This window comes from Equus caballus, chromosome 20 (assembly GCF_041296265.1).
Source record: "Equus caballus isolate H_3958 breed thoroughbred chromosome 20, TB-T2T, whole genome shotgun sequence".
Taxonomy (NCBI): Eukaryota; Metazoa; Chordata; class Mammalia; order Perissodactyla; family Equidae; genus Equus; species Equus caballus.
The window spans coordinates 18742842-18765840 of record NC_091703.1 but is presented as its reverse complement, the minus strand read 5'-3'; the positions used below and the strand labels follow the sequence as shown (position 1 = coordinate 18765840).

The 22999-nt window shown below is 38.6% G+C and overlaps 1 protein-coding gene across 10 annotated transcripts in view; it reads right to left on the bottom strand.

The window, feature by feature from the left end:
- Positions 1 to 22999, bottom strand: part of RNF144B (ring finger protein 144B) — a 167844-nt gene that overhangs the window by 19667 nt on the left and 125178 nt on the right. For all 10 annotated transcript variants that reach the window (XM_070244135.1, XM_070244133.1, XM_023624501.2 and 7 more), the window contains 2 exons: positions 15304 to 15408; positions 6407 to 6467 (listed from right to left, as the gene is read on the bottom strand). In XM_070244135.1, coding sequence (XP_070100236.1) covers positions 6407 to 6467; positions 15304 to 15408 — 166 coding nt within the window. The remainder of the gene's footprint in view (positions 1 to 6406; positions 6468 to 15303; positions 15409 to 22999) is intronic.

Sequence of the window (22999 nt, the reverse complement as noted above, 5' to 3'; positions counted from 1 at the left end):
TCTGGTCTAATACTATTATATTAAAACCCACAGAAGTTAGGAGTTTGCATAATTCATGGTTAATAAGTATATGATGGGATCAGGGCTTTTTTACTCCTAGAATACCATTCTTTATGTAAAAACATAATCATGTCATTAAATAAATTTTAATTCCCTCTATCACCATGGGAGCCTTTTCTTTTTAAAGCAGCAACTTGGAGGTGGTCAGAGAAGGTGGATTCACGCTTACAGTAAGAGTACACTGTATGAAGGAAACTGATATGAGAGGTAGTGTACGGAATTGGCATTGATTATCAAGTTTCTATACAACTCTCTAGAATCTAGGACAATTACGGATGGAAACATGCTGGAAAAAATTTGGATTGAAATGAAAAAAAAACATAAGTGATATTATTGTAATATATATTCAATCCAAAGTATGATCTGGATCCTAGAAGATGCTTTTTAGTTTAGTTTAGAAAACAGGGGAAAAGATTTGCTGGTGGTAGTGATGAATAATAACAAGAACAATAAGAGCATTAATGATTTATTGAACGCACACTGTGACAGACACACTGTTAATTCATTTATTCTCTACTCCAGCCCTAGGATAATCATTCCATTATTATACCCATTTTATAGATGAAGAAAGTGCACATGGGGAGAGGCAAACACTTAACACTGTACCTCTTATTAGGTCCTCTACAGAAATCTCACCCTACCTGCTAAGAAATGTCTTTTCTTGCAGATACTTTAGTTTTTCAGAGGAAAGCTGAAACTTCTAGAGGGTGCTGTTTTAGATTTAAAACTGATCAACAAGAAAGAACTGGATGGTAAAGTTGAGGAAGCGTGAAGGGGAGGAGAAAGTGTTATCATCTGAAAGCACAGAATAGCTTAGGAAGGAAAGCCCAGACTTAGTCATACATTTACCACAAAACACCAGAAAAGCAGGCTCAAAAAGAAAAAACACACACACACACACACACACAGATGATAAGAATGGCCTTGTGATCAGAAACTATGAAAAGGAAGATGACTAATGAGAGATGGGAGGTGTTAAAAAATAAAACTGAACTGACAGTAAGGTCTTTAAGTATCACCCAGTCTTGAAAAGGCACTGAAAGAAACCAAATAACTACACAAGGAGCTCTAGTAGTGAGATAAAACCTGAATGATCAGATATAAAAGAGACGGTGGGAGCATTTCACCAAGGACAAATAAAAGACTGAGATGAAACTTGAAGAGCCATCTCATAAATGTTAAGATTCAAAATGAAAAAAAGGCTTGTGAGAAATGCTGAGAACAAAAGGGCTTTCAAAGAAATATGGAATCATAGCTTAAAGCAGCATCTAGACCTGCACCTGGCACATAACAGATACTCAGTACACAAATAAGTACATATTGAATACACGAATGAATGTGGCAAGATTAACAGATAACAGGAAAACAATTCCTATTTTCCTTCACTTTTTTAGAAGGAGAACAATATGGCACTCAAACCATTTGTAAGAGTTTCTAATCACTATGTGATAATGCAAATATCCAAGAAGAGATATGTGAACCTACCAAGGAATTGAGGCAACCTGCAGTTACAGTAAGTAAAACAGGGTCACACAAAATAGGAAAAGTGCTTAAGGACTAGAAATGGATAATCTTAACCCAATTTTTGAAAAAGATTCTGGAAACAAGAGACAAGGAAAATTCTAGCATTAATCATCAGGCATGTGCTTTGAGAACCAGTAGAAAGTAAAGCAATAATCACTAACACATGCCAAACTTAGCATTCCCCTTTCTTTGTTAATACTGGAAGACAGACATGGAAAGGGAGAGCCGCAAACACAGTCGTAGCCAATGGAAAAGTCACAGATGGATGGAAAGTGGATTCACAGAATAACCAATCAATGCCAAACAGCATTTCTCTGCTTTGCGTAAACATAGTGATGATTTGGGCCCATTTCTATTCAAAAGGTTTTTTCCATACAAAGACTTAGATGAAAACAAAGACATAAAAGGCAAGCTGATCATATATGTAACATAAAGCAGAGGGCAATTAAAATGCTGGATGACAAACTAAAAACTGAGAAAAGCACTTGGTAGGCAATAAGAATTGAACAAAACTAATGATAATTTTTATAACTAAGATATAGCACTGCCACTAATCTGATTCTACATTTTTTCAGAGCAACGAAAATCTCTACAATTCTATCTCAGAGCCCAAGTCAATGAGTTTTACCTTCCACCAGTTAGTCATTTAACCTATTCACAATATTAGCATTAATGCACCCCAAGATTCCCTTCTAAACAGTTCCACATAAAATATTTTCATGGCATAGACCTCAAAGTCACCTAGCTGGTAAGCCTGGAGTTTGAGGTAAACACGAAGTCTATTACATAAACATGAGGTATACGGTTTCGATAAATATTATTACAATCAGTAAATTCCATTAGGTAGCACTGTAGTAACTTCAACTTACTCTTACTTGGAATGTCTATTTTCTAAAAATAATTATTTGTAATGGATCATAATGAAGAATTGCTTAATTACAAATTGCCTTCCAAAATCACCTAAGATCAAAATGTCTCTGGGCCTCAGTTTCCTTTTTCACAAAACGAGGGAGCTGAACCAAACAGCCACCAGATTTAACATACTTCCAAATTTAACATCCTTCCATAATTCACAATAGTAAAAGTGTTGAATTAAATGTATTCTTAACTTACACAGTTTTACAGTTTGGCAGTTCCTCAAAAACTAAACACAGAATTACCACATGACCCAGCAATTCAACTTTTAGCTAAATATCCAAAAGAACTGAGAGCAGGGACTCGAGCAGATACCTGTACCCCAACGTTCACTGCAGCATTATTCACCATAGCCAAAAGTTAGAAACAATCCAAGTGTCCACCAACAGATGAATGGATAAACTAAATGTGATATATATACGTAGACTATTATTCAGCCAGAAAAAGAAAGTTCTGATACACGCTACAACACGGATGAACCTTCAAAATATACTAACTGAAAGAAGCCAGACAAAAAAGGAAAATATTGTATGATTCCACTTATATGAAATATCTATACTAGCCAAAGATTTAGAACAGAAAGTAGATTAGAGATAATCAGGAACTATGGGAAAAGGAGAACGGGAAGTTACTGGTTAACGGTTACAGAGTTTCTGCATGGGGTGATAAAAGTTTTGACAATAGATGGTAGCGATGGCTGCACAATATTGTGAATGTTCTTAATGCCACTGGATTATACACCTAAAATGGGTGAAATGGTAAATTTTATGTTTATTTATATATTTCATCCCAATAAAAAAATTATAGAATTGAAAAATTTTTATAGATGAGGAAGCTGCAACACAGTCTATGTGATCCTACACAAATCTCAACCTCTCCAATTTTCAGTTTCTTTATCTATAAGATAGGAATAATAAAATCAATTGTCAATTCATGGGACCTATACTGGGGCATCTTCCCAGAACTTGTAAGGAAAAACAAATTCCATGTACAAATAAAACTATTTGATCAATTTATATGCATCGAAGCAGAGATGTGCAAGACCACCTATAAACAAGACTGGCTCCAAGGCTTGCTCAACTTGATTGTAACCAGACTGAATATATCATCACACCTAATGAAGAAATAAGTCAATCAGAAGTAGGATTGAACAGCACAAGAACCTCAACAAGTCCCAGTCACAAAGCAAAGTGAGTGACATCTATCCAAGCACTATCTGGGGAAGAGTGAGAGTCAATGATTTTCCATGTGTACCTTGCTATGGCAAGGCTATTCCTACCGTAAAGATGGATGTGGCACTTAAATGCATATTACTAAGTGAAAGAAGCCAATCTAAGAAGGCTTCATACCGTATGATTCTAACTATACATATGACCTTCTGGAAAAGGCAACACTATGGAGACAGTAAAAAGATCAGTGGTTGCCAGGGGTTGGGGGGAGGAAGGGATGAATGGGTGGAGCATAGAGGATTTTTATGAATGAAAACTGCTCCTTGTGATATTATAATGGTAGATACATGTCATTATAAATTTGTCCAAACTCAGAGAATGTACAACACTAAGGGAAAAAAAAGATGGATGTAGCCAACTAATTTCAACTGTTCTAATCCCTTTGATTGATAACAAGGCATTCATAATATCTATGTCAATATGAGGATATTTCCTAGAGAATGTTATGATTATCTAGTCTTGGAAAAAAGAGAATAGGAGAAGAAACTTGAATATACTTTAATGTAAAAGGTGCTACTCTTAAGTTATTAGTATTTTTATTACCAACTGTTAATATTTTGAAAACTGAGACATAGGAAGTACTCAAGGAAGTGCTTTACATGTATTAATTCATTTAATCCTCATCCCAACCCCATGGTCCAGGGTCTATTATTATCCTCACTTTACAGATGAGGAAATTGAGGTACAGAAATTAAGTAACTTTCCCAAGGGCACACAGCTAGTAAGTGGTGGAGCTTGCATTCCCACCCAGGCTCTTAGCCACTGTTTTTAAAATACACTAAAAGTGTATACTCATCAGTGAGAACCAACTCACAGAAAGTTTTAATTCCTGGTACTATTAGAATTTGTCTAATTAATTACAAAAAGACATTTTAGCTCATAAGTATGTCCGTAAAATGTAAACAATGAGGAATAAGGGGCAGATGTGCAGCAGGGTGGGTAGGGAGGAGGTCAGTGGTCGTGGGAGAGGAGAGGTGGGGAATACTGTAAATGGGCTGGTTCCGCATGACTGAGTAGGACTGGTGAGATTGACAGGTCTCACCATTTAAGAAGAAGCCTGAAACTCCAACCTAACTCCTTCGACTGTCTCTTGGTAAAAGCTCTCAAATCATGGCACTAGCTACCAGCCACGTCCATCCATGGAGTGAATACTTGGAATGTGTATGTTCCAATAGTCATTTATTTTTATAATGGAGGATAGTGGGATAAAGAGGATATTGGGTGAAAGGCGGGGTCGATGTTTGATACCATTATCATCTTTGGCTCCCACGTCCAATAAATCAGCACCTCGTGTTATAATGCTCAATCTAATCAGCCCACATGCATGGACTAGGGGGGCCAATATAAACTACTCTATCATGAATTTCTCTAGTTAGCTCAGAATCCACACAGATGCATCGGGCTATGCCTTCATCCATTAAACCTAAAGTTCATGACTCTGCTTGTTCTGATTCCATGTTCACCGACATTCTATTTCCTACCCTCCTATCTGCATCTTCCTTTAGGGCAAAAGTGTAATTCAAGTAATCCAGTCCAGGAATTGTTCAGTAAATTCCACCTTAATATATCAGTCTTATAAATTTAGTTAAATGAGCTACCATGAGAGATTAATCTGTTTTTGGCTTGCCAAAAAAAATAAGCCCAAGACTGGACCAAACCTTAACCCTAGAGAGTGAACGCCGCACTGTGACGCTCCTGCAAGTATTCCTACTCTTACTCCCTTCATGCCCTGCATGGTTTTCTTTCTTTCTTCATGTAAGAATTATCTGTCAGGGTAATTGCAAATATTAAATGCGCTAAACGTGATTGTGTTTACCAAAGTTACTGGCATATGAGAGATAAATGTTCATCTTTCCCCCTGCGCTCACCTCTAGACTTTATTAATCCAGATTAAAAAGTCAGCTATTAGAAAACTGTATGTTCATGCTAGATTAGAGTTTATTTTATATAATCAATGAGACCACACCAGTCTGATGATATCCAGGAGAAAGAATTTTCTCCTACTTCTTAGACATGGAAAAACAGACCATTTAGTTCAAGAACAAATAGGGTGTGACAGGAGGGAAGGGCTCCGAAGAAAGATCTATGAGAAATCAAAAGGAGTAAAAAAATAATTGCTACAGATAAAAAAGCAATATTGATAGAAAAGCTATATAAATTACCCCAAGGCCAAAGTCAGAAAGAAAATTAGTCCAACACATAGTAAATCACAATAGAATGATACACTGAACCATCACTATGATTACAAATGTAGTATCAAAAGAACAAATGGTGAATATTATAAGGAGTAGAAAAATGTTTGGGCTGATTAATGATTTGAAGTGATCTTCAAGCATGGGAAAATTGGTGGTAAAACCCATTTTGAGGGTCACTTTCTTTTTTCATACTGTTATTGTGAAACTATGCAATCTTTGCAGAACTTCTCTCACTTGAGCCAAATTGAAAATACAAAACAACCAACATAAAGAAAGTTCTATTTCCTGCTAGTCTGCATCTTTTCTGGCTGTGGCTGTGAAAGCTGAAATTTTATGTTGCAATGACAGATTTCCCCTTTCAGAGTACCCTCGTGGCTTAGCTGACAGCCCACAGCTGCCTTAACCTTCCCTGTAGGTAAGTATACAGACGACACATGTAAAACCACATTCACCATCAGGGTAAGAAGAACAACGCATACATACCTCGTTCAAATTTTAACCGCTGATAAAGCTGAAACTGATCCACAGGTACCAAACAGGCAATCTGAAACCAGAGACATTAGAAAGATGAGATTTCAGTCATCCTAGAGCCCCAAATTACCAGCCTTTTATGCTCTCTCCTTCTTGTTTGGCTTACTGTATCCTCCTTTCTACACCAGTTGTTCGCAAACTTCTTTTTCTCTACACTGTTCATGCAGTCACACAAGCAGCAATTCCCAAACCATCACCAATCCTCTGCCACGGCTGGGAGACGCCTCTCAAGGTGCCAGTTACAGAACTAAATGATCACCTTCCATTCTTTTATTGTCAGCTACTAAGACCAGACAACCCAATTTTTGGACTTTCCAAATTATTTTTGTATATGTATGTAAGATGCTCCTTTTCTCTCTACAGTCCTTTAAGAAATTTTAAGATGATTATAGTTCTAACTTTTGAACCCTTAAAAACTAAGGGCAGGCAGACAGTGCCTCAGGAGCTACGAAAACTTCATTAATCACCTAGGGAATAGTACCTGCTAAGCAATACAAAAATCAGTTCTTCTGACAAAGATCACTTCTTGGGGCCCTTGGTTATCACTCACCGCCATTCATGTCCTGGTAGAAAAGAAACGCCTAAGATATTTCTTGTGGCTAGACTCCCATTTCCATTTCAAATGGCAATATGAACCAAAGGTTTACTAGTAAACAACAAAGATTCATACTTAACCAAATGACATTTCAGATTAATCATTTTTAAATTACATTTCAAATGCAGATGCAGGAGGAGCTAATGGCTCTTAAACTGGATTCTAAAAATAAAAATTCCATTGACGTCAACATATAAGTAAATTGATGTTGCTTAAAAGATTTATAACTGAGAAAATGAAAGGATTTGATATTAGGCTTCCAGACATTCAGCAAGTTGATACAGGACACAGTCTTAGCCCTGGCAATTCCAACTCTAAAGCATTACATATTCTTCGGTATAAAATATATCTAGATGGAAGTTTTCACAACCAACAGAAGGAAGTCTGCTTTGAGAAAACCAGAGTAAAAAAATTAGGCAGCTAAAATTGTACTTACAAATATAATATACTTTAAAAGGGATTCAAAGTCTAATCCTCCCCCTCACAAAAAAACTCAATTTGCTGATTTTGCAAATGAATTAAACTAAGTTAGCTAAAATGTATGAAGAACCACCAAACAGGCAAGTTCAGTCCTCTCCATTCCAAGAAAAGTATGGTAAAACATAAATTTAATTTAATTATAACATTTTACTCCAGCTGGGGGGAAAATATTGCATTTTCATTTGGCACCTTACATAAAAGCTCTTTAGCAATCATTGTGAAAAATTATGGTTAATTTTGTATGATATGTATTTTACCATAATTTTTTTAAAGTATGGTTAGACCTTTATTATACTGTAAGGTAATTTTGTTTCATCTGTTATAGTGATGCCTGAACATCTTTCCTGAAAGACAAAGGTATCTCAAATAAAATTCAGAGTTGGAGACAAAAGGTGCAGGCAAGTGAAGGGATGGGGGACATTAAGGAATCAGAGTTCAGGTTCTGACTTAGTCATTGACTCATTGTAGGGGGACGACAAATAATCTAATACTACTCAACTTTTGTGCCACAGTGACTTGGGGGCTGATATCATCTGGGCCTGGGAGATCTCAGCGATATTCTATAAATCTATTTTTAACACCTCCTCCAAAAACGCTATTTGAGGTGTTTGATCCTATGGGACAGTCCTGTACCCTACTTGCCCCCATCTAAAATCATTTCTAGACTGATAAAGACCTTCTTCAAACCCCTCAAGGTCAACCCCTAAAAATTCTGATTTCTTTCAATGACAAGTAATTTATATAAGAGCTAAGTCAAATACAGTTTACGAGAGACAAATCAAACAGGAGATATTTTAGACACAGATGAAATGCTAATGAGAAAAATGACGAGAATTAATGCGATAAAAAGTCAACAACAGTAGAGATGGATGTTTAATTTTAAATTAGAAAGATAAATTTCATCAGAGGACACATCACTGCCAACAGGGAAGTCAGAGATCTCTAATTTTTTTTCTCTTACTCCACTTTGAATTTCCTATTTATTATTTTATAGGACAGAGGTTTATAGGGAATTAGCCTTAATAAGGTAAATCAATTTTTCTATTGAAATTTGTGATCACAAAGAATTAGTTCCATCACTTCTCACTTTGGTTGATCCTTCTGGAGTAAAGATAACCCCCAGAGCACACCACTCTCTTCCCCGGCCCCCAGCACATAGACTTGCATCTTCTGCGTATACTCGTTGACATCTACTATGAGTAAAGCACTGGCTGGAAGCCTGGGGATACAGATGAGTTAAGGAGATACAGGAGGTGCTCCCAAGGAACTTAAGTGTCTCACAAGGTAAGAAATACACATAACTTTTTTAAAAAGAATCTACTCCTTGATCTTATCATTTATTGGATTTCATAGAATAGACTAATTTCCTGAAATGTTTCTATTAAATCTGGCTTTTAGATGAGAAAAAGCTGGATCTGGTAAAAAAAGATGATCCAAAGTATTAAATTCCTGGTTCCAGTGTCATTTGGAGCTAAGTCACTATTGCTCAATTACAAAAGTGAAATAAACATGTCAGGATGCTTACTCAAGGCTCAATGAGGCCACAGGTTAAAGGGCTATTCCTTTCTAAAAAAAAAAAAAAAAGAAAATCACAAGAACTTTAAAATTGATTGCAAAACTGAAAATCCTAGAGAATAATAAAAGATTATAAAGAGGCATCTTGTGGTATACAATTATCCTCTTCCTGCCAACAAAGAAATTCAAAATCATATCAGAACACTCCTTGTCGAGACTGCATTTTTGGCAAGAATATCCCAGAAGTGTTGTTGGGCCATGAGGAAGTACATGAAGACAACCTGTCTCGTTACTGGTGACATTAACTTTTTAACTTGGTTAAGGTGCTATCTGCCAGATTTCTTCATCCTTCGTAATCGACAAGTATCGTATAGGGAGATATTTTGAGATTCTGCAAATATCCTGTTTCTCATTGTACCTTTGTTCACTAATTGTCATATCTATTGATAATTTTTGCCTACAGTAATTATTACTGTGGTGATTTCTTAGTGATGATTTTTCATTTCCATCATTCATTCTGTATTTGTTAATTAGAATTCTACTGTAAGGAAGAGCTGTCCCTTCTCCCCCATTTATTTGTTTATTATTTATTTATTTACCTAGGTTTGGCCCTTTAAATCATACCTCTGCTACAGCACTTTTAAAAATTAAAGAAACAGGCCAAATGGAGAATACAACAGATCAGTGTATTTGGAGAGGGAATTGACCACTGGTAGATCATTACAGCATGTTAATATTTTAGCAAGTTTTGAGATACTATGACATGCAAAAATCCTAGCAAAAGGGGCCAGCCTGGTGGCATAGTGGTTGGGTTCACGCTCCCTGAGTTGGCAGCCCAGGGTTTGCTGGTTCGGATCCTGGGCACAGACCTACACACCGCTTGTTGGGCCATGCTGTGGCAGGTGTCCCACATAGAACGTGGAGGAAGATGGGCATGGATGTTGGCTCAGGGCCAATCTTCCTCAGCAAAAAGAGGAGGATTGGCAGTGGATGTTAGGGCTAATCTTCTTCTTCAAAAAAATCTTCATTTAAAAATTTAAAAATCCCGGCAAAAGAAATAGTACTAGACTTACAGATTTAAGCGTCTCATCACACTAATACATAAACTAAGAATGTTTCCTATCTCAGCCCAGAAAATAAGAACCACACTTCCTATCAGAAAAAGAAAAAAGGCACACTCACTCATTCACCTGAGTGCAACAAGCCAAACTCAAGTTTCCTTACACCAAAAGCTGGCTGAAAAAGCAAGAGGCCATCACTGTCTGAGAGCCTGAAGGCACAGCCCACTGGGGAAGTGAAAGGTGGCGGAGACCTGGAATTCCAGGCCAGGAATCCTTTCCACAGTTCCCTGCAGAGGGCTGCTCTTGCTATTCTTCTTTCACCTGTTCTACACATCTCCCCACATCATCCCCTGCCTTCCTCCCTCCGCTCATCTAAAAGGGATATGCCCAAGAGCACATCCATGTGACACCTTCAATCCGTTACTGCTTAGTCTGCTTATATTTGCCTTTAGTTAATGAAGCAGCCAAGAAACATTATTCTCCACTTACGTGCATTTTTAAAACAAAGTTTTAAACACATTCTAAAACAATATTCAGTTGGGAACCTCAAAAATATCTATTAACTCTGGCATAGCAGAGTCCTTTGTCCTTTGCCACCCCAAAGTTTTACTCTGCTCCAGGCAACACATACTGCAGCCAAAGATTATGACAGACACACTCAGTGCCTTCCCATTCAGATCATTAAACCATAGTAACAGAAATATGGCCACTAGCCTGGGCATCCTCATTTTCCCTCTGCCCCAGCTTCACACAGTGATAATGGAAAGAGTGCTAAAAGAAGAGATGGTGAGTGGAGGCAGGGCTAAAGGGTGATTTGGGGGGAATATTTGGATCTCCAGCAGCCTTTACAAAAGCCACCCTTTGCAATATAAGTACAAACTATGTTTATTTTGCAAAGGTAGCTTCAAATTTCTTAGCACCCTGCCCCGCCCATCACTCTATCCTAGTCTTCCACAATGCGCCCCCACAAAGCCCTTCGTATAGAGATTCTGGAGCCCCCTTCTTGGCAAGAGCAGCTGCACCCATCCTCCCTCTGATGCATGCTGTGGCGCTGGCAGTAAAAGGAGGCTGGTCATTTCAGCGCCCCACTACTTGGAAGGAAGATTAGTGAGTGAAAAGCGGTTCCCTGCCCTCTACTGCCAGCTGGCACTGGGAAGAAGTTCAATTTTTCAGGCCATGTAATGGTCGGTATGTGCTGGCCACACAAATTTTACACGGCTCAGACAAATGGTTCAGGCTCTCCCAGCAAGTGTCGGTATGCTACTTCCCTAACACTGTAAGAGAACTGCTTAAATTCATCATCACCTTTTTAACAGTGCTACTCACTTCACGTAAAGGCCTTGGCTGAAGTAATGCTATCAGAACAAACAATCCGTGTACTGTCTTTCATAATTCCATGTTGGACAAGATTCCTGGATCAAGTACATTAGAGAAGCCCTGCAGAGCAACAGCTGAAAGGACCAGATGACGCAAGAAAGGAAAGTTTTCCTTTTCCTGGTTCCCAGTGGGTGCACTTCCAGCCACAGGTCTCCAGAGTCACTGCCTCCATCAGCTTCCATGATGCTGACGGGAAGCTGCCTTTTTTCCTGTTTCCTACATGAAGCAAACGGTACTTGAATTGGACGTTAAAGGCTTTGCCAATGAAGCTATCCCTAATAAATAAAAGTCAAGAGGCAGAGCCGCAGCAGAGCCAACCTGGGAGCATTAAGAAGGCAGGCAGGACCTAAAGCCTGCAGGAGACCGACACATGGAGCACAGCCAACTGGGTGAGCAAGACCTACACAGAAAAGCATTCGGAGGAAAGAGCTTAATTCCTGGTGTCCTTTGAAGATGAATAAATGTTACACTATATGCATTTTATAAGACAATGAATGATGAAGAATCATATATTGCAATATAAATAGTAGCAGCACAAAAGGAACTTGAGCCTTAACCGGAATTATTTTTAACAAACAAAGTATATTTACGTATTACCCATATAATCAAACATTTTTTAAAAGTGGGAAGAAGTAGTCATAGAGAAGAATCTAGTCAAGCATAGCACGGAAAAACCCCATTGTGATATACTCGATAATAACCAGATTAAGAGCTATATATTATGACAACAGTTATACAGGAGGAAAGCTTGCTGTCAAACAAGTCAGAAAAGAAGATGGTCCAGCCCAAGTTCATGAGTATGTGGCATTTGCTTTGAAAGGAGTAGTCCTATATAAACTGATGATGTTACCACTATCTCCAATATGACCTTCTACACATTTCTCAATTCAAAATGAGAGACAATCACCACCACCACCACCACCACATTTTTTCACTCTGAAAAAAAAATAGTGGCAAGTTGGTTGGGAACATTTGATTACTGTACATGCATGCCCATCTTCAGTCAGGCTCTTCACAAAACCAATGAGCACAGAAATGGCCCTTTAATGCCCTGGAGTGTCTTCTTACTCACCTGATGGGAAACAGACTTTGGAGAATTTAAGAAATACCATAGTGCAGTTTGGAATATGTTTTTGATCTGTTTTTTCAAATATCCTGTTGTAATTTTTAAGAGCCATGATGGGTTTGCTTGGTTTTAATACAGCTTAAAAGTAAAATTGTTTTTAGAGTCAAGCTGGGTAAATGGAATTAGAACTAAGAGAGTGTGAATGAGAATGTATATAAGGGGAAGCAGGCAAGGATTAAAGAGGAGAGCAGAACTTCAGGAGGATATGAGAAGAAAATGTCCACACTAAGAAAACAAGAAAAGTTAAACTCTGTTCTAGAGAGCTGCAAGACAAACCATGGCCTGTCTATACTCGCTTGTCTGAACACACCAGCCCTAACGTTTGATGTCAAAGTGTCCATGGCCAATAGCTACCATTCATTTAAAAGTCTAGAGCAACACTCTGCAATTGAACTCTCTGCAACGAGGGAAATGTTCTGTTCTGTGCTGTCCAGTCTGGTAGCCACTAGCCACACGTGGCTTCTGAGCACTTAAAATGTGATTAGTGCAACCAAAGGACTGAATTTTTAATTTTATTTAATTTTAATTAATTTAAATGGAAATAGCCATATGTAGCTAGTGGCTTCCAGATTGGACAGCACGGGTCTGGAATATAGGACTGTGAATAATTTCAAAGCCTTGTTTTGAAACTTCATCAAACTATTCATTTCATTTATATTTAATAGATTTTGGATATATGAATTAAATAAGATTTCATACCAGACACAGCTCTTCCTGTCTGCTCCATCTCATGCTTTTCACTTTTATAATTATCTGATTGATTGGTTTAATGTGTTTCTGGTAGATCAGAAGCTCCGTGACGATAGCACTGGGCCTGCCTTGTTCACCTCTGGATCCTGGCCTAGAATGTGGCCTGGCACATTGCGCACTTTTTTTTTTTTTACTGAGATATAATTGACATACAACACTGTCTTAGTTTTAGGTGTACAACATAATGATTTGAGATATACATATATATGGTGGTGCACTCTTAATAAATACTTTGTGACTGATCAGACATGAGAGAAGCGAGTCAAAAAGGAAGCATCTTTCCTGGAAGGATTATGCATCGAAAGATGCTCCTGAATATCTGAATCTCATTTTAAAAACCATTTCCAAGCTGTACAGATCAAGAGTGTTGTTGGTAACTAATCTACACTTTCCCCACTTTAATTTCCTTTTACTCACTACTCACACAAAAGTAAACAATATTTCTCACCACATGATTTACATATTCAATATTACTTTTATCAAAAAAATTTCATTTTATGATTTTCCTAAAATGAATTACTTCTAAACCATTATGTTTTCCTTTTATTCATCCCTAAAAAATACTTCAAGCTTGCTTGTACCACTAGCTGATATTCCATAAGCTGAATACAGGGCACCCAGATGCAGATTGGTTAGAAATGGTCTATAAAATTTTTCTGACTGCTTTGCTTTTAAAGCAAAGAATATATATGTAAAAGCATACATATTTGTCAACAAAGCATGTGTGTGTGTATATACACATACACACTATTGAGCTTCTAATTACCAATGCTTTATCATACATTCTATCTACCTACCTAGCTATACTCTTTTTTTTTTAAAGATTGACACCTGAGCTAACAACTGTGGCCAATCTTTTTTTTTTTTTCTGCTGTATCTCCCCAAATCTCCCCCGTACACAGTTGTATATCTTAGTTGCAGGTCCTTCTAGTTGTGGCATGTGGGACACCACCTCAACGTGGCCTGACGAGTGGTGCCATGTCCGTGCCCAGGATCCAAACCAGCGAAACCCTGGGCCCCCGAAGCGGAGCACATGAACTTAACCACTCGGCCACAGGGCCGGCCCTACCCAGCTCTACTCTTAAAGTCATGTAATTATGGTGGTCAGAAAGAACTGGATTAGAATTCTAGCTCTTCTGCTTTTTAGATATGCACTCTTGGGCAAATTACTTAAACCCCTGGGCCTCAATTTCATAAGTCTGTCAAAAGCATTAGATGCTATACTGGCTATAAAAGCAACTAGAAAAGCGCCTGGGACACAGCAGGCGTGCTATGTTTGCTGAATAAATAACTTATTTTATCTGCTTCTTGGGACCTCTTTCAGAGGCTTACAAACTCCCTAAGAACGGACAAGAGTCTGTTATCTTCCGATTTAAAGTAAGCAGGATGTGAAGATTAAAAGCAGATTCAAGGGCAAGTTACTGATTGGGGACTGAAGAAACAAGGAGGAGAGATCTATTAGAGTCTTAAGAAAATGGGAGAAGAGCTCATTTGAAAAAGACATTTCTGATGCCTAGTAAAGATCAAATGAAAGGCCTTTCTCCGCTCTTTGGAAATGGTTCATCTCAGGCTAGAATCACAAGAGTTTCTATTGTCTATAAGTGTGGCTAATCTGTCATGTTTATCTTTAAAGTATTGAAGATCACAAGACCACTCACTATTCAACCTCCAAATCTCACGTTTGGTACATTTGATTTCTAGCAGCTTTGCCTATTCTAGAGCTCCTTCAGTACTCAGATCACATTCATAAATAGAACTAAGGTAAAGAACAGCTTCAACAGTTTGTATAAGGAATCCACAGGTATGCAGCAATAGAGCACTCCTTCAAAAAGTGCACCTCTGCATTCTGTTCCTAGACTTCCTGGGAGAGATGTACCTAAAGAGTCAAGATCCTAGGAAATAATGTCAACAGGAGAGAGAGGAAGATCACAGCACTCATCCATACCTCAGCTTCCTGCAGGGTCCCGTGGTTTAGGCACACCATGTCAGGACAAGTGATGGGAGACCCGCATCCTTCTCGGATTGCCAGCTGCATGTACTGTTTCAGGCACTAGAAGTTAAGAAGAAAAAAGACAATTATCCACTGTATGACAGTAGCACAAAAGCTACATGATCACCACTGCCTCTTCTTCCTTAATTGGCAGTCTTGGGACTCTCAGGAAATATAAGTGATCACAAGTGTGAATACTAACAGCCATCACTTTGGAAAGAATGTAGAGACAGGAGATTAATTATGCATGACTTCAACCTAAGAATATTGAGTTTATTCAAGGCAACAAGTCAAATTCCTGTATGCTCACACATTTTATCCACCATAGACTGGGAAAAGAAGAAACACTCGTTTGTATGAATGCTTTACTTTTTTTTTTTTTTAAACTTATCTGACTTCCCAGTTCCATTTTTACTTAGTGGTCCTCTCCCTCAAAGTTCACCCAAAAGTAGAACTCTCTGACCCTCATGCTGAGCTAGCCAAATGAAATCCAAATAAGAACAAGGCACGGACTTATCTAAGAACACTCTTAATAGCAAATATACCTGGAAAAGCTAATGTCAGAGACAATTTGAGAGAATGAGACTTTGCCAAAATGATGGGCCTTAGTGGATGCTATGATTAGGAGGTTTGAGTAGAATGTGGGGAAGGAAGAAACTGGATAGGGAGAAAGAAATCCAGAGAGGAGAGGGAGATAACCAAGGACAAACTTGGTCTACCCATTGCCTGTTGCACCTGGGATCTTGGACAGTGGGTGGAGATGGGAGTCAGACTGAGAAGGCAGGAGAGAGACTGATAGCATTATGGAGACCACTAACTCCTTCCTTCTCCCTCCCAATCCATCCCCACAGACCCACAGGAAATTGAAGGCCATAGCTCCAGAAGATAAAACTCAAGAAATCCAAAAGTTGGCTCTTCAATTTCTACCAATTTCCTCATAATTGGTGATCTCTTTTCTATATTCATGATGAAAAAGAGTCAAGCACAAATGTTTGAGGAGGATACCCCCAAAATACATAAACTAGTCAATGAATTAAAGACTCTTATGAAGTGATGATTATGTATAATTGGATTTGAATTTTTCAAATGTCTACATTTGTATATCAACATGCTATATTAAAAATACTACCTTTGCACCAACCTTTTATAAAAGCTTAACTACTAAATAAATTCTACGGTCAGAATACTGATGGCCTAATTGTGAAATCTATTCCTTTCATTAATCATCTCTATTCATTTTCCCCATCACAAAAATAAAATATCACAATTGTATTATTTCAGAAAAACAATCGTGTATTTATCTGACTGAAATTACTGTCATAACGGACTAATGAATCAATAACTAGGGCAAACCATTTAAACCAGATTTGTATTTCTTCAAGTACCTAATAATTCCCTTCTCCAAGGAGGCAATTTTTTCCTATGATGTTCATCACACACAAAAAAAAATCCAGAAAATTACCTAAATATCCAAAAATCCAGAAAATTACCTAAATATCCAAAACAGAGGAACATGTAAATAAATTATGCTAAATTCATGCAATGGAATGCTGAAGAATCATGAAAAATATTTTCAAGTAATGTTTAAAGACATAGGAAATGCTCACGATTTAGTACGAATTAGGGAATAAAAGATGATTTAGTATGAATTGGAGAAGAAAACATATCTGGGAGCAGGTCCTCTTAAGTCACCTTCCACTTCAGTTAACTGCAATATAAATATATTTTAACTTTCACTTTCTTGCTCAAGAGAGGGTATACAGGCACTTGCTCTAGGAGTTACTGTGCCAAATGGTCTCCAGCACTACGAAGAATGGTAGGTAGAAGAGAGCAGCAGCAAGGAAAATATGGGAAAGAATTTCAATGTGCAGGTGAAACTCAAGAGGAACAGCTAACAAAAAGGAGCGTCACACCAAGGGACAAATGAATGAACCATGTGGAGACCTGTCTACCCTGCTCTGCCCCTGAGGACCTGTCGGCCTTCCATCTGCCACACAGATCCCAGTGTCACTGCCTTGATCTCCCAGCTGCCACTTGAAATGTAAGTAGAAAGACTCTGAAATGTACAGTCTCCAGGCTCAAGGGGAAGGTATCTGAGGAAAGCAAAGGAAACCATGCAATGAACGTCAAATCCCAGCATCTGGGCTCTGGCCCCAGAGCCACCTATCAGGCGACAAGGGGAAAACTAAACTATGACCCAGACTTGCTTCCCTTAAGTTTTAAAATGGGGATAATAATACCCGTTATGTTTACCCCACAGAGTTTAAAACACTCACACACACAAACACAAACCTGAAATTTTGTACAAGGAAGCCCTTTGAAAATTTGCAAATTGCAGAATATTTGGTTATATTTCTACTCCATGTCACCTGGTCTTTGATTTTTCTACCAAAAACTTTGTGGGGAAATGTTAATCTTTTGACCTTCTGGGACTACCCTTTCTCCACTCCCTTCAGGGAACCAGTTAAACCACTTGTGGTAGAGAAGCTCCATAAACAGAGCAGACATTTGTAACAGAACGTCACACACACCTCAGTTCAAGCCTCTCCTTAGAACTATTTGCATCTATAGAAAAAGCTTAGAGTTCAGTAGGAACTAAAGAGATTTTGTGAGTCTTTATGGGCAAAAAAAAAAAATTCATTTCAACTTATATTGCAAATGTGTAAAGTTGAAATCGCTAAGCTTTCCCAAGAGTTTATAACGAATGTTCTATTTCTAATCTAACGTTCTTAGATACACTGTTACCACCATATATATAAACCCAATGAATTTTGAAGCTTCCCACAAGGACTCTCCTGGCCACAATATTATGTGACCACGATTTTAGGAGAGAAGTTAGAGCTGTATATAGTGACTACAGGGTATAAGTCTATATGCCCCCTCCTTTTTTTTTTTTAAATTCTAAGAAACACTAGTTCAAAATGGCGATTTATAAGTGCAAGTTGCTAAGGAATGGTACAGCACAGGCAATTGACACTCCATCACTATGAGCATCCATTCCCACTCAAAGACAAAGAGGAACAACAATCAGCTCTAGTTGTTGCTTCTTGAATTTTCAAGTGCCTTAGGTTCATTATATGTCCTCCAACAACTTTCACCAAAAATCTAATCTCAAACCCTCCCTCTCCTCTTCAATATCTCTAGCTAAAGCACAAAAGAAGTGAAAACACTCACATGCACCCCAGTGCACATTATGCAAATAAAACATAAATAAACGGTTAACAATTCTGGAAGGAACTGGCATTTAGCTTGTAAATAAAGACAGGGAAACACTGAGAGAAAGGAAAACAACCATCACTTAGTCACATTAAAAAAAAAATTACATTCCATTAAACAATAGCATTAAACAGATGTCTAAATATGCAATTTTCATAGCAGCTAACACATACTGAAGGAGATGTTTCAAACAGAACATTTCAAAAATCCTGATGACCCAAGAAAAAAAACCCCAACTCTTCCTTTTGAATAATCAACAATTCACTTAATTAGTTTGGTAGAACAAAGAAACATTTTTAAGCCATGAAGGGTTATATATAATAAAAAAGACTGTTCCTCAAAATCACTCGACTGCCCTCAAGTATTCAGACGGGATCTAACTAAGGATTTAACCATCAAACACCTGGGGAACCAGATGACTTGTATTGTCTCTTCCAACCCTGAGAGCCTATGAATTATGTACAATGGAATCTTCCCAGAAAGAGATTTCTCCTAGACCCCTTTCAGGGGTGTTATTTTCCGATGTCCCAAAGGGCATTCTTCATAAGGTGTTCTCCTCTATTAGGTGGACAAGCCAAAAGGGCTACAACATTCAGACAAAGCTGCTATGTATGCACCCAAGAACAATATATATACACACACATATACATATATTTACTATACTACTGCTCATTTTCCATCACTAGATTCTACCTTTCTTATGGGTTTTCTCTAAGGAAAAAAAAAGCATTATAATGAATCATCAACAGAACTTAGATTCTAATGATCAAGATTAAAGTACGAGCTGTAAAGTCCCCTCTGCATCTTGGTTAAGTCGTTAACCTCTCTTGCTACAGCACTCTCAATGATAAAATGGGGCAATACCACCTGCCTAGGCTACTCTCATGGAAATGGAGAGTCTTCCACAAGGGTAAATAGGTGAAAATACTCTGAAAAGTGAAAAGGGGTATGCAAATGTAAAGTGTAACTGGAGAATGAAATAGATGTTTCTGAACTATTGACAAGCATGCAGACATGAAAGTCCGCAAAGAGATGTAACTCCTGGAGATCAGTCTCATGAGGGTGGGGAAGGAAGGTAAGAAGAGAACAGGTATTTTGGGGAGGAAGGAGGTAATAGCTGACATTAGTTGAAAGTTTAAAGTGATCCCCAGGATCTTGGGTGCTTCTGGATGCAGGTGCTGTAGCCCTGAGGTCAAAGAAGGACTGGCAACTCCCCCTTGACTTGAGGCTGAGCTAGTGAACTCTTGACCTAGGGTTTCTCATCCCTAGCTCAGCCACGGGTGGGAAGAAAGGTGAGGAGGCAGAAAGCACTTAAAGGTCAAAATACAGACAGGCCCTGAATGTCTGTTTTGCTTTTTATCATTCCTGGTACAATGCTGTAGGGTATTTAATAAATGGATTTTTGATAAAATGTAGGCTAACACTTCTCAGCCTCAGTACACAAGTACATCCCAACGTCTCAAGTGTGTTCTAAACAACATCTCATATGGAGGCCAATATTCTGGCTACTCCAGTTTGGACTATGATCTCTAGACATGATCCAAGAATAAAGCCTTCTTTGTTGGATGCTGTGGAGTTAAATTATTAGTACAACTCAAGATGGAATCTCTCCCAATTCAAAATCCTTTTAACACACCAAAAGCATCCTGGTTTGGAAATGTATAATGGTTTGAAAAAATTCAAAGAAAGCTATCACCTATAGGTAGGCAATAAGTTGTTTCCTGATGCAGTATGATCCTGAAATTTTCCTTACAAAACCCCTTTCAGAAACCTTGGCTTTTCACAAATACGATACCACTAGTGATGAGATCACCTTCAAATCCCGTTGCCAACCATATAGGACATCAGAGGACTGCTAGGGAAACCTGGTACCAGATGATTAAAAAGAAGCCCCAAGTCAAACAACAAGCCACAAGTATGGGTAAAAAGAGACCTTAGTTTTACAATTCTCATCCTTAAGCTTCTGTTATTCAAGAAAGTCTTCCTTTTCTTGCCCCCAAGTCTGGTATGACACCCAGCCCATCTGCTCTCACAGCGTCCTGACACCTGGCTAGCACAGTAGTTTTCAAACCAGGTGCAAAGGTGTATTCTTGGGAGCCTATGAGTTCTTCATAGCAAGGTTTTTTCCACTTTATGTTTATTTAATATTAAAAAAAGCAAGCTTTGGACCACCTCAGGGAACACCCCATTTCCACTCAATTTCAACGCTCACACTTGAGTTTGTGGTGCAGTCCTCCTTTGCCAGGTAGGAATGCTTCCACTGTCACAAGCAGATTAAAAAATAATGGAAGTATCCGGGCCCAGTGAAAGCTGTACAAGGCAAGATTTTTAGTGACTGCGACGCAGACAAGTGGCAAGATTGAATTACCACTTCTTCACTGGAACACGCCAAACTTAGAGTCTAACTATAAAACGTGATTTAGTAGAAACTAAACATCATCTATCATATTAACATTAACTTAAATTTCTGTTGTTGTTAGTGCTGTGGAGTCAATTCCAGTCCCTAGAGACCCTGTGTACAGCAGACAGAACCCTGCCCAGTCTTTTTGTGCCATCCTCTCACCTTCCGGTGCTGTATCAAGCAACGCTCCCCTGCTATTCACAGGGTTTTCACAGCCAATTTTTTCAGAAGTGGGTGGCTAGGTCCTTCTTCCTAGTCTGTTTTAGTCTGCAAGCCCCGATGAAACCTCCCCACCATGGGTGACCCTGCTGGTATTTGAAATACCAGTGGCATAGCTTTCAGCATCACAGCAACACGCAGCCACCACAGTATGACAACCAGTCCATGGTGGGGAGAGTGCCGAATCTTAACCACTAGACCACAACTTAAATTTTACTGGTCTATAATTTTAGTTAATATTCAGCTCATACATTTATTCTGATGCTCTTGTTGTTTAAGTGATATAAGTCTAAATGTGCTTGTACCTTGTATTACGTTTGTATAAGTTTAAGTGAGACCATAATAAAAGTGATTTGAAAATAGCTCAGTATTGGGGTTCCAATTATGTTCCCCTTCTAAAGGAATCCCTATAAATCCATAAAGAGGAGGAGAACACTGTGATTCTCAGTGGCAGTGGGGCTGGTGATATGGCATTTTCCCTTGGGAACATATCAGAATATCAGATTATCCAAAGAGAATTTTATAAACTACACAATGGCCCCGTCTCCCTCATTTCTCCAGAAGACATGGGTTCTCCTCCCTATTTACCAACATTCCTCTCACCACCTTAGGTAACACTAGATGTTAACAATTGAAGTATGCTGTTCATGTTGACAACACAGTGGTTAGCACCCTACACTCTAGGTGACTGTGAACTCACTTGTCTCCCCAATAGCCCAGGAGTTCCATCAAGGTCTGGATCATATCTTATTCCTCTTCATATCCCCTAGAAACATCTCTCACAGGATCTGGCACATGGCAGACGCTCAGATTTCTGTGTGAGCTGGAAGCCTGAATCTATCACTTACCAGCTTTGTGGCAAAAACTCCTTGAGCTCCAATCACTGAAACCTATAAACCCCACCTGCATTCTTCCTCTCTTCTTCCCTCCTTCAACACATAGGAGCCAACTCCACCTTCCAGGGCCAACTCCACTAATTTCTGGTTCCCATTCCCTCCTGTCTTTCAAGAAATTTACGCAAGTATCTATTTTCTTTCTTATGTCCTGAATTTTTCCCTATCTATTGGGTCCTTCTTCTCAAGTTAAACATGTCCAAAAATATCCTACTTAAAGAAAAATAATAATAAAACCACAAAGAAAAACAGCCCTCCCTTACTCCTCTTCCTGGCTGTATACTGCCTTTTTCACTCCTCTCCTCTTGAGAGTCAAATGTTTGAAAGAGTTATCTGCCCTCACTTCTCTCATTTCTTCACCAACTCCCTCACAGTACCTCCCCTACAACTTAACAGAAGTGGGTGTCTAAAGTCACCAGTGACTCCCAGATCATGGAATCCAATACACATTTTCTTCCTTCCTGACCTCTCAGTGGTATAAGACTGCTAACCACTCCTACTTTCTTGAAACTTTCTTTCCCTTGCCCTCAGAATTCCTCACTTCTCTGATTATCATTCTTCCTCTTTGGCCACCCTTTCTCAACCTCTTTTGTCTTCCTCCACTCAATATTTAAATGCTGGAATTTCAGCATGGGATCTAAACTCTCTTCTCTGGTAGAGAAAGTGTAAAACTTTCCTTGCGGTCACCTCATTAACTAGATACAACCAATTGTGTTTGTTCACTGTCTATCTGCTCTCAGATCCATTCCCCACTTTCCCGCTCTGCTCTTAATGCAGAGAATATATTTCCCAGGTTCCAGGGAGACTTGGCAATGGTAAGCATTACAGAAAAAATCGAGTGTGGGTGCAATTCTCCTCCCCTACTCTTTGCTTCCTATAATGATCTGACAATGGCTGTACTTCCTGCTCCTACTGGATAGAA